Source organism: Poecilia formosa, unplaced genomic scaffold (assembly GCF_000485575.1).
Source record: "Poecilia formosa unplaced genomic scaffold, Poecilia_formosa-5.1.2 Scaffold128, whole genome shotgun sequence".
In the NCBI taxonomy this organism is placed as follows: Eukaryota; Metazoa; Chordata; class Actinopteri; order Cyprinodontiformes; family Poeciliidae; genus Poecilia; species Poecilia formosa.
In genome coordinates, this window is record NW_006800067.1 from 1089499 (window position 1) to 1102588 (window position 13090).

At 39.1% G+C, this 13090-nt stretch overlaps 1 protein-coding gene across 10 annotated transcripts in view; it reads left to right on the top strand.

Annotated features, from left to right (window-relative positions):
- The window catches only part of ankhd1 (ankyrin repeat and KH domain containing 1), a 34349-nt gene that overhangs the window by 5974 nt on the left and 15285 nt on the right, over positions 1-13090 (top strand). For 4 of the 10 annotated variants that reach the window (XM_016676138.1, XM_016676139.1, XM_016676140.1 and 1 more), the window contains exons 3-14: positions 8523-8679; positions 8817-8979; positions 9057-9204; positions 9293-9526; positions 9636-9730; positions 10626-10787; positions 11061-11142; positions 11899-12090; positions 12221-12330; positions 12472-12559; positions 12674-12801; positions 12905-13048. In XM_016676138.1, the coding sequence (XP_016531624.1) occupies positions 8523-8679; positions 8817-8979; positions 9057-9204; positions 9293-9526; positions 9636-9730; positions 10626-10787; positions 11061-11142; positions 11899-12090; positions 12221-12330; positions 12472-12559; positions 12674-12801; positions 12905-13048 (1703 nt within the window). The remainder of the gene's footprint in view (positions 1-8522; positions 8680-8816; positions 8980-9056; positions 9205-9292; positions 9527-9635; positions 9731-10625; positions 10788-11060; positions 11143-11898; positions 12091-12220; positions 12331-12471; positions 12560-12673; positions 12802-12904; positions 13049-13090) is intronic. The other 6 variants (XM_007561572.2, XM_007561573.2, XM_007561569.2 and 3 more) reach the window with 5 other exon arrangements.

Here is a 13090-nt window from a genome sequence, read left to right on the forward strand (position 1 = left end):
TATATATATATATATATATATATATATATATATATATATATTATTCAATTCTACTGACCAGTTATCTCATGTAGGCTGGTGAATATAAGCTAATTTAAAGTCTTTTCGTCTTGCTTCATAAAATAAATTGTAATACTTTTCCACAGTTCTCGGAAAAACTTTTTTTTTTCCCAATTCCATGTGGGACTTTAAACATATTTTGCTAAATGATTACCAGTGCCCTACAGACTTAATTACAACAAACACAAGCTGTAAGACAAGTCAAGCATGGATTATTAATGAAGGCTTCTGTTACCAGTAGCAATAAAAGATGACCTTGACTATTAGCTATGTTTCTTTGTAGTTGCTTAAATGAACGCAATCTGAAGGAAATTGTGTCAGAATGGTGGCGAAATCAAAATGAACCATCATGAAATATGTAGGATTACGTCTGAGAAGGTAAATGCTCACTTAATATTACTTTGCCTTTGACAAAGTCATATTTACTGGTTATGTTTCCAGTGAGCTGCTAAAATTTTATTTTTTATTTCTATGGTTTAAAGCCAAAAAAAAATATATTTTTTATGGCTTTCTTTTTAGTAAGATTTGTGTCCGGCCTTATGGAGGATGTTATAATGCAGCACTGCCCCTCCCGCACGTACTGCTGCACACTGCCACTCAGAAGGTTAATGGATTTTTCCATCCGTGAGAACACAGAAAAACCTGCCTGTTTGAAAATCTTTCAGGTCTTGAGTAACTAAAGAGTCACATATTACTGTTTTGAAACTCCAGTAAAAAAAAAGTATATAATACTGTGTCCATAGAGCCAGCTTACTTAACAATAACTACTATCAGCATGTATTTGTTTTATAAGCTTGTAACTTGCTAATATGATTAGTTTTGAAGCGGCAGGAGAAATTTTTACTATTTAAATAAAGATGAAAAAACAAAGTGTGTAAATGCCCCCAAATTGTGGTAATTTAAACTAATTATCTTGTATGAGGTAATATCACATCTCATATGAGATATATTGTGATACCATGACGACAAATAAACCAGTCTTGTTTTTGTGAAGTTGTTTAAATATTTTTGTCTTTTCCTCCTCCCCCCTTTTCCTCTGTATGGAGTTAAGTTTTGTTTTTGGCCTCAGCGCTGACCGTCAAACTTTAGCACACTTCACAATAGCTTACTAACTATGATGTCACTTCCACTTGAAAATGATTAAGCCAAAACGCATGCTAAAATGTGTTCTGTAAAGTTAACATACCGAATGCGTTATTTTTAATGAGCTGTTCTTAAATGTCAGGTGTATTTTACCATTCCCCCCCCCCATTTCGCATCATTTCAGGGACTCCATTTCAAATGCTCATACAATACAATCAACTTTTTCTTCCATATCAAAACTTTCATATTGTTACATTCACTTTATTATATTGGGTGAGGTGAACACTAGAGATGTGCCAAGGCAATTTTGTAAACGCCATGTAAATTGTTTTTGGTACTTTATTACTTCAAAAGTTTAGTAACAAGTTTTACAGGTTTTTTTTAATATATATATATATATATTTATTTATTTTTTTACATATTAACAAAGTTAACGCGAGCTTTCTTGACATAAGTTCACATTCCATATGGGTACGTGACTAAATTAGAGCTGTTATTAGAGGATTCAATTCATCAGGTGTCTCAACTCGTTCGGGTTTTCTACTATTATGTAAAACTGTTTATCAGAGGAAAGTTGGACCTAATTGGATTATAGCCGTTTGTTTTAAAGGGTTTGTTTAATTTTTTGTGAAGTAATTCAAAGTAGGTTCTAATTAGCACTTAGAGATTACTCTTACTGATGATGTCGGTCTCTCTTAACAAATTGTACTTTTTGGACCTAAGTATCATCTACTCTGTCTGTTTCCCACTCCAAGATGAAATATTATAAGCTAGGCTGTGCAAAATATGTCATGTGAAAAAAATGTTTTGTGCTTTCACAAAACAATGGATCATGAGCTTTGGATATGTTTATTTTGCTGGACTCGAGGCTCACATATTTCCCCGGAACATAATAAAAAATCTTCTAATTTTGTAGTATAGAGATTATTCTAATTCTTTAAGAAATATTGCCAATTCTTGCCTAACCGTCAGAGGAACAGTTTGTATCGCATATTCTAAACGTGCCAAACCGCAAACAGTTGTTGACTAAACTATTAGAAATATTATCTATAAATGGAGGCATTTAATTTGAATTGCACAAGAGACGAGCTGGCTCGAGCCAGCGGCGTTGCCAAAGCTACGCGTTAGCATTCGGCGACCTGCTGCTTTAAGCATCCAGTGGAAACATTACACCGGTGGTGTCCACACCAAGTCCTTCATGGCTAGTATTCTGAATGTTTCAGACCTTTCCCAGGTTCACCTGAATCAAAGGATGGTTCACTACCAGATCCCTGCTGAACATAATGGCACTATGAGGTAATTCAAGCATTTAAATAAACTGTGTTGGAGTAGGGAAACGTCTGACTGGTGTTAGTCACCCCTGTATTGTAGCTATAAGCTGAAGTTACTCTGGTAACCTGCTGCTGCATTTTCTTATCACCTGAAATCAAGAAACTTACAATACTGATTATTGAGGGATGAACAGATTGCAGTTTTCTAGCTCATTACCAATCTTTAAAAAGTCCCAATTTTGGCAGATGCCAATTTTTCTTTTCTTGTTTAGCCCTACAGAAGTCCAGTGAACACTTCACTTTTTCTGCGTATTTTGCACCGCGATGCTTTGAGAGCGACGAGTTTCAGTGGAGTCGTTCTGCCTGTTCCAACTCTGTGGCCACAGCAGCAGATCTTTGGAAATCTACTGCAAATATTATATTTCCTTGAGGCAAGTCTTGTTGAGCCTAAAAAGTTGCATTCATTCTGATAAATTTGATTACACTTCCAGTTGACTAGCATATGACCACACGTGCATGCGGGAACAAGGAGGGGAAGTGCGCACTAGTCCAAATTCCTTTCCATATTTTGTTTCAGTCATTGAGATGAAGCGTTGTATTAATAATAAAAATAGACAGCTGGTACTAATAAAGAATTAGAGATAAATTTTAATATCATAAGGCCTAAATTAGCTGGAAAATTATTTATTACTCATTACGCCTTGAAATTTAATTATTTGGAAAGGATCCGTCTGTGGTAGATTATTAGGTTTTTTTTGTATCGAGGCTAAGCTAGGATATGCTTCAGGCTGACGTGGGTTTACCCTTTAATTTTACTCCAGTTCTCCCTTGACCTGGGCGGATCAGCTGTTTATTGCAGGATGTGTGAAGCTGCAGGAACACAACCCTGCTTCCCTGTGTGTGCACACACTGCGGCTCTGCAGTGTTGCCGTGCCTTGTTGCGCTCCTGACAACCATCAGCTGTCTCTATCACCATGTCGAATTAAATTAGACCACAGTGTCTTAAGCAAGCGCCGCCGCAGTCTGACATGAACGCGAGACAGTAAACCGAAATGCATTCAAGAGAAATGACGTTTACATTTAAATATAGCAGTGAATATATAAGTTGAGCCACACGTTTACCGGATCGGATTTCATGTTTGAATCGACTTTGACTCGTGGGTTTTATATGGCCGATAGAAATTTCATATTTATTTGGTCAACTTGCGTATTTCCACAAACACATTTATGTACAGGTGGCTTAAAATAACCGGGCTGAAGCTGTAGCTTCTTCCCTGCGCCTTTATAGCTCTGACGATAGGAACGGTGTGGATGGCTCTTCCAGATCTGCTTTGCCTCACGGCAGGCACAGTCTGGGAAGGGGAGCGATTCACCAGTATAGACGATAATGGAGCTGCTTGCTTCCAGACCCACTGCTGGTCAGAGCTCATTGCTCACTAAGCTGCAGCTGATCGAAGGCTGGACATTAAGGCAGCGGCACACAGATTGGTGTCCCACTGACTCCTCTGGGATCTGCCTTCAGCTGTGTGGACTGGCACGAGGCTGTAGTGTCACATATTTTACACTTTGACAGTCTCTTCAGCCACAGCAATACCGCGCCACTTATAGACGCATCTCGTTATGAACCACGTATGCTGAGAAGAATGGGGGGCAGATATTTGGGGAGAAAAGAAATGTTGAAACAATTAGTCGGAACTGACGATTGAAATAGTTGTCAACTAATTTAGTAATCGATTAATTAACTGGAGTAGATAAAAGATGATTTATTGACTAAAAAAAAAATCCCAACATATTCAGAGCAGTAATTAAGCCAACAGTGTACAAAACGTATATACAGTTAAGATTAAAAAAAAAAGTTATCTGTGAATATGTTCTACCCATAACTCCTCAAGTGGGATTGTTTTTTTTTTTTTATTCACCTGGTTAAAATTCACTTAAACTAAAGAATGCTATGTTATTGCAATAAAATGTTTTTCTTATTTATTAAAAAAAACTTATTCATCTACATATTTATGTATTTTTAATATTGTATTAAAAAGGCTTAAGTGGCTTAGTTCAAATTCTGCCAGTGTTTGTATCCAATTAATCTCTAGAATAATCATGTATTAATTTAATCATTACTTGCAGTCGTTTTGTGGACACTCTAAATGTTGCAATGGACTGTTTGAAATGTGTAATATTTATGAGCTATTATATTATATACACTCTTTACATGTGAATTTCATATTTAGCTGGCTGGACCCTGACCCCTTTACCAGTCAGGAGTCTGCAGTGTTTTCAAATCTCCATATAATACAGCTTGGCTTAACCGCAGCTCATGCAAGGTATCAGTTAATATGGGCTTATGTAATGACAAGCACCACTAACCTATGACCCCAAGGTTTAGTCTCTAGGCTTGTGCTTTTTTTTTTTTTTTCTGCCATTATCTGCCTTTCATGACGCTTCTATTAAACCTCAGTTTGATTTCACACAATTAAGGTCAGATTTTCTCTAAGAGGTGACTAGACAGCACACAGCAGACCATTTCTACCAGTCAGAATAAAATGGATCTTCTTTAAAACGCAGTACTTTTACTTTTTGTCCCAAAAGCAGAAGAAAAAATACAATTCATTGGCTCAACAGTCTGATCGCAAATGCTTAGTAGAACTTGAACTTTCAGACCTAATTGTTTAACATGGGGTTAAATTGAATCTTTTTTTATCATTACCATAGTATCTAGTTTGACAGCTTGACGAGAATTCCAAACTTAAAAGTGCAAAAATGTCTTATTTTACTGCTGTAGATGTTGGTTTGTTCTTTGAATTGCATTATATACTCGCATCCTGGCATTCCCCCCCCAGTGCAAAGCTCATGTTGTCAATGTAAATATGACAGTTATGGGTGTAGAGGTTGCTTATGGGTAAACACTCACTGAATAGGGCTTTTAAAGCTAAAACAGATGTTTCAGTGTCCTTGCTGTTAAACTAAAGCCAAGATGTGGGACCTGGGGACGCTTTGCATGTAAATGGCTTTTGAAGACACTGCATAAATGTGTATTTTTAATAATGGTTTTCCATGAAATAAATAAAATGGTGACTTGATGTTTTTAAAAAGCACTAGTTCAAAAAATCATCTTGCAATCTTAGCTTTTCATTAAAAGGTTAAATGCAGATGTTTTTTGTTTTTTTAATGACCTCTGTTAAAGGCTGATTGAGTTTCATTGTTGGTATCTCGGTTGGTTTACCTCAAATGCCGTCATTTTAGTAACCTGCCAGCACATGCATTGTTATTCAAGTTGTTTTTTTACTTCACAGCTGCTGCCAGTAGCAAGTCAAAGCTTACCGAAAATCTCTGCAGCACCCGAGTACTGTCTTCTGTGAGAGCTCAGGCTGTATTTTGCTCTACTAAAAATAGTGAAGCATAAACAAGTAAAGTTTAGTTGGCAAACATAAAGCAACTCTCAAGTCTGCACAGCCCTGCTTAAATGTCCTGTTGTATGTAACAGGAAAATGGACTCCATATGAATCATTTAAATTATTTTCCTCATGTGTCACATAATAAACAGAGGGGGCGGAAAAAAACTAACCTCTGGGAATTTTGAAACATTCAGTCAGCCAGTTGCACACCGTTAAATTTTACACCTTATTGAAGAACCTTTGAATTTCAGCATTCAGTCTCAAAATTCCACATTTTGACATCAATTGCCCTCTCTACCTTGCCAAATATGAAGATACAGCCCTTCTTGGGTGTTTCTACACTTTTTTTCTGTCCAATTTGGTCTAAACTCTGGCTTAACCTTTCCAAAGCTTTTGTCCAATGGAGTTATTGTTTTTTCATAGCAGACATTTAAAGGTTTTGTCAAAATGACCTGGTACTTTAGCTGATGATGATTTCATCTACCCAGACAAAAATCTACAGTTCCATGTGAAGAAAACTAACCATTCTGCTACAGTTATGTTTCACTGTAAGTGTGATGCTCTCATGGTAATTTAAAATGGTGATTTTTTTTTGTGTGTGTGTGTGTGTGTGTGTGTCCGTGTGTCCGTGTTTCAAACTTGGATTGGGAAATAATGGGCCAAAAGTTTAAATTTGGTTTCTTCAGTCTATAACACAGATTCCCACAAGGTGTTGGAAAATTTAAGCCAAAGTTGAAAGGAAATGTCCGTCTACAGCCCTGCTCATTCAGTCATGTTTACTTGGCAGCCTCCCTAACAAGTTTTAGTGTTGTCTTTAACATCATTTTGTGGAAGCCTCCAGTTTCTGAAGTGTCACTAATGTCCTATATTTTTTTTTATCAAATTAAAAGTGACTGTCTTCCCTGTGCCATAGCATAAATGTGATGCTGTGGATTTTTCAGACTGATTCCCATATGCACAATGAGATAATTTTGATACCGTTTTACCTTTCTACAGACTGAGAATGTGTCTGGAATATTCTGGTCAAACTGGTGAAATCTTTTCTGGCAGTCAGTTTCGCTATAATTGATAGTTATGTATTCAAGAAGAGTGTTCTCGCATCAAAGGGTGTTTTGTCAAAGGATTAGCTAAAGGCTGAACAGGCAAGTTATTGCTTATTTTTTTAACGGTATATATTTAACAAATGTGTTAGATAAACAAAATTACCTTGGAAAAATGCTTGTAAATGATTTATCATGGTCTCATCTTTTTTCTTTTTTTTTTTTTCTTTTTTTTTTACAAAAAACTTAGCTTTATAATAATGTATACGCTTTTACAAGCCCAGTTACAGGTAGTTGGGAATAAAAAGAAACGAAATCAAATGTAAGTTTTCATCGGAGCTTTTCATAGAAACAATTCTCTAATTACTATAATTACCAGGAGATGCTTCCCTTTTGCTGCTGGGAAAGTCTTGAGTTCAGAACTATACAAACTCTGCTTTTAGTCACAAACACTTCAAACAGAGGCTAGGTTTTCAGATAAGGATCCAATATGCAACAATACCGGTGAATGTTGCAATCATGGCTCAATTTGTCATGAGTAAACAAATGATAAAATTCCACTAACATATTTTAGCATTCGCTCCATGGCAGACAGTCATTTTGGTATTGAAACAACTTGGTGTTGGTTCATAATTACTTTACCACCTATCACTTCTTTGCAAAAAAAAAAAAAAAAAAAAAAAAAAAAAAATCCAATTATGATGCAATGAACAATAAATGTAATCAAATAATCTACTGGCAGAGAGCCTGAATGCATGATGCTTAATTAGCTAATATTTATTGCAGTCCTAGCAGTTCCTTATGTTATGCGTCTTGCACACACAGTTATTGCGATAACGATCAATTTCCCAGATATTGTCCTGCCGTGTTTTCAACTTCCAGGACGGAAAGCTCAGATCCGATCGACAAATGAAGATGCTTCTTATGAGAAATACATTTTCTTTTCATTGTAAAACTTGCCTGTTATACCTAAACTCAAACATGTCATTGTCAAAGAGAAAGAGACTTTTTTTTTTTTTTTAAGTTATCAAATTAGTTCTGTTCTCTTGTGTTTTTGCTTGTTTTTGCCTCTTATTCTCCCTCTTTGGCTTTTTCCATCTTTTCATAACAAACAGTCACAAGCGCATTTTTGTCTCATGGTAATTTGAATTCTTAATATTCCTTTGACTTTTTACCTTCACTTCTAGTTCCTCCTTTTTTCCCCCCTTACGTTCTCCCTCTCATCCATCTAAAATTCATACACAAGATGTTTTTTTTCTCTTCAACCATTAATGGCTTTAACCTGAGTTTTTGAGAAAAAGAAATGATTAAAAAAAAAAAAAACTGCCCACCTTCTTCCTTCACTGCCTTCCTTGTAGTTTTGGCACATTTTTAAGCTCATTACACAGTTGTCTGTAAATGAAGATTGTTTATGCTTTAGATTGTGGGGGGAAAAAAGTATTCATACATGATACTGCATTGAAAGTAGTGACAGGATATGTTGAGCCAAATTAACAAGTGCTTGTTTGTGTTTTCTATGTGTGGGTTTCTCTCCATCTTGTTTGTGTATGCTGCTACTAACTCTGGATTGGATTGGCTGGACTGGACTTGCTTCTTCATCTGGTCTGGTGTGGTTCTGCTCCCCCTGTGGTTTGCATTGCCCTATGCACCTCTGCCTTCTTGGTGTTCGGCAGGCATCGGTAAACTGTCCACTGCCGATGGTAAAGCTTTTGCAGACCCCGAGGTGCTAAGGCGACTAACATCGTCCGTGAGCTGTGCGCTGGACGAGGCAGCCGCCGCCCTGACCCGAATGAGAGCTGAAAACACACTCAACGCCGGCCAAGCCGACAAGTATGTATCTCGGCCATTTTTTTCACAGACCGTACACTTCAAATGCAGGTGTTTTTTTTGTTGTTGTTTTTTTTCTTCTTTTCTTTTCTTTGAGGCGTATGTGTGTCCACCTGTCACCGTGGCAGTAATTGTAGCAGTCTGGTTATTTTCAGCCGTAGTTTAGCAGAAGCGTGTTCAGATGGGGACGTCAACGCTGTGCGCAAGTTGTTGGACGAGGGACGAAGCGTCAACGAGCACACGGAAGAGGGGGAGAGCCTCCTGTGCCTCGCCTGCTCGGCTGGCTACTACGAACTCGCGCAGGTATGAAACGGGTTTTGTGTCTCCGACAGCCTTCAGTCAGAGTTTCTTCACCTCATGATTTCACGTTTCGTCAACAGGTCTTATTGGCAATGCACGCCAACGTAGAGGACCGGGGCATCAAGGGGGACATAACACCGTTGATGGCTGCTGCCAGCGGAGGTTACGTGGACATCGTCAAACTGCTTTTGGTCCACGGGGCAGATGTGAACGCTCAGTCCTCCACAGGTAAAACTGTCTGACCCCCCCATCCCCTCCAAAAAAAAAGCTTTAGTTCCCATTTTTCTTGAGGATTCACGCTGTTTTTGGCTTCCAGGCAACACAGCGTTGACGTACGCGTGCGCCGGTGGCTTCGTGGACGTGGTGAAGGTGCTGCTGAAAGAGGATGCGAACATCGAGGACCACAACGAGAACGGACACACGCCTCTCATGGAGGCAGCCAGCGCGGGCCACGTGGAGGTGGCCAGGGTGCTCCTGGAGTATGGCGCCGGCATCAACACACACTCCAACGAGTTCAAGGAGAGTGCTCTCACACTCGCCTGCTACAAAGGTCAGGACCCAAATATGTCTCTGTATCGTTAATGAGCGTCCTGTTAGTCACTGCTTGTAAAACTTTGCTACCTAATGCTTTGAATTGATGACTTTGTTTTAAATTCCAGGTCATCTGGACATGGTTCGCTTTCTTTTGGAGGCTGGAGCAGACCAGGAGCATAAAACAGACGAGATGCACACGGCGCTCATGGAGGCTTGCATGGTGAGCATCTGACCCAAACCTCAACCAGACACTAAAACGGATTAAATGTTTAGTAAAACGTAGGTTGTTTACTATTTTTTTCATTGAGTTTTATTCAGTGATTCTGTCGGGTCTTTAAAAGCTGTTAATGAATCTAAATCCAGAATTTAAAATGTCTCAAGCTTCAGTTTATGTTATTGCTTCTACCACAACTACCTCCTAATGTGCATGCAGGATTTTCAAACATAAAGCTGAGTGTATAATGCATGTATACTGTTATCCAATTCACCACAAACTATTTGCCGAACCTCCAGACCCGTCCGAAGTGGCAAACATCGTCGAAGAACATCACTGTGGACTCTGTTGCGCTAATCATTGACCCATCACTTCCGAGAGCTCACTGGCCCATCAGGAGATTTGTCAAGGCTGTTACTAGTCAAGAAGGATGCGAAGGAACAGCAAAAGTCCTGTAGTTGGTCAGTTCAGAAAATCCAGCAGCAGAAGTCAAAATCCTCAACATGTACTTTAAATTTAGCTAAAACGGCAAATATGTAGTCAACCAGCTCAAACTATGGATATAATATGGATAGTTTTTTTACTCTGGTCTTTAAATTAAATGTATATAGTCTTAAAAGGTCATTATTTTGACTTGGAAACATTTTTTTTTCTTTCTAATAGAATTGGACACCATAATAAAATCGAATATTTAAAACGTTGACAGCATCTGCCATGTTTTCGTAGCTGCAACAACACAAATGATAAAACTAAACAGAAACTGTATTTTAGGTTACCTAACCCTGTTTCAAACGTCCACAGTGACATTTTCGCCGTGGAAATTGGCCAGATTCAGCCGAACTGGAACATGCTCGTACATATTTATTCAGGTGCTTATCTCTACATCCTCTGTGTCTCGCTGTCCCAGGACGGCCATGTGGAGGTGGCGCGGCTGCTGTTGGACAGCGGTGCGCAGGTCAACATGCCAGCTGACTCCTTCGAGTCACCTCTCACCCTCGCGGCTTGTGGAGGACACGTGGAGCTCGCAGCGCTGCTCATAGAACGAGGCGCCAACCTGGAGGAGGTACAAGGAAATTCTAAAAAAAAAGTTGTACATTTTAATTCTTTGATGGTGCAACTCCTTACATAAGTTGGATTTTTTAAATGTATTTATGATTAAATAACCTGGTACTAGAGTTGAACAAAAAAAAATTATCTAAAAAATAATGCGAGTGAGAATCTCTGAAATTGATGGAAGAATTGCATCTTATTTTGGAGTGTGGAGTATTTCATCTTACTGCCAGTTTCAAAATCCGTACAATCATGATGTCCATCCTCATCCTCGGCTTGTCTCCAGGTGAATGATGAGGGCTACACTCCCCTGATGGAGGCAGCAAGAGAAGGCCATGAGGAGATGGTAGCACTGCTGCTGGCTCAAGGTGGGACACTTCCTCTAATATCGGTTTAATGGAGCTTTGACATCCAGGCCCCACTTTGTGTCATATTAGGCAGGTGTTATACTTTGAAACAGAAAATCAGATGAATTCTAAAGAAAGAGGGCCGGATTGTTTATATGTAGTTTGTGCATTTCCCATGCAGTTGTGTGTTTTTCCATGTGGGATGGGTAATTGTTTGCTTATGTGGGTTTGTTTTTATTGCTCTCTACAGCACTTTGAGCTGCGCTTTATAAATAAAATTGATTGATTGATATTAGGGATTGTTCTAGTGATCGATTATTCTGACCATTAATTGGATTAAAAAGTGGCACATTTATCAGACTTTTCGTTTAACCACCTATGCCTTTTTTATACAATGTTAGAAATACATAAAAAATGCAGATAAATTATTAAATTCCTTTTTTAAATAAGAAAATAAACATTTTAAGACCTAAAACAAACACGTTAACGTAGCATTCCTTTGGTAAATCTGAACCGAGTGCTTGAGGAGTTTTGGGTAAAAAAAAAGAGAATATATTTTTTTTTTGTATAGTTTTGGCTTAATTACAATACAGAAATAGTTATTAAAGGCATCCAAAATTGACACCAAATGTCCTTTTTTGAGTCTGTATACTCTAGCTAATGATTAATTGGTCACTAAATTAGTTGATCATTTCAATAATCAATTAATCTGATTTATCGTTCAAGGCCCAGCTCATTCTTTCTCTCTTTAAACAACCATTTCCACGTGTTTTCCAGGTGCTAACATCAATGCCCAGACGGAGGAGACCCAGGAGACGGCGCTGACTCTGGCCTGCTGCGGAGGCTTTCTGGAAGTGGCCGACTTCCTTATCAAAGCAGGAGCCGACATTGAGCTGGGCTGCTCCACTCCTCTAATGGAGGCTGCGCAGGAGGGCCATCTGGAGCTGGTGAAATACCTGCTGGCTGCCGGTGAGCAATAAAAAGCTAGAGCAATAACGTTCTCTAGAGAAAACGTATGCCACGAACTTGTGTCTTGCTTTAAGAATCCAACTCTTGCACCTCTTTAATTACAAATACGTCTTGTTTGTCGGCCATTAAGGAGCGAACGTTCACGCCACAACAGCAACAGGAGACACGGCATTGACGTACGCGTGCGAGAATGGACACACTGATGTGGCAGATGTGTTGCTTCAGGCTGGAGCCAATTTGGTACGCTCACAATACTCCTATTCAGTCTTAATGATGTTATTTAGGGATCCTGGGATTTTAAAACTACAAGTGCAGTTGAAAAGAACAAACCTTACTTTGTAAAGGCACCCTCAAACCTGAAATAATTCCTCTGATCCTCAGGAACACGAGTCTGAAGGGGGGCGGACACCTCTGATGAAGGCAGCGAGGGCAGGACATCTGTGCACAGTGCAGTTTCTTATCAGCAAAGGTGTGTTTTTTTTTTATCCGCTGGTCAGATTTACTGTGTTTCTTGAATTTTTAGTGTAAGAAGTCCAAGGCTTCCCAATAAATTCTGTGTTGTTGTTTTTTTTCTCCTGTTCAGGTGCTAATGTGAACAGAGCTACTGCCAACAACGATCACACCGTGGTGTCCCTGGCCTGTGCTGGGGGCCATCTGGCTGTGGTGGAGTTGCTGCTGGCGCACGGAGCCGATCCCACACACAGGCTCAAAGTGAGGCTCTCGTTCCTGAACATGTAGTTGATTGAGGCTCGCTCTGCTCCTCTGATTCCAAGTGTAATGAAAACCTCTTAATGTTAATGTTGTTTGCCTCTAGGATGGCTCAACCATGTTGATAGAAGCTGCTAAAGGTGGCCACACTAACGTGGTGTCCTACCTGTTGGACTACCCCAACAACATTCTGTCTGTCCCAGCGCCGGATCTCTCCCAGCTCACGCCCCCATCACAAGATGCTTCTCAGGTATAAACAGCTTCATATCTTATGAAGTTTTGCATAAAAAAT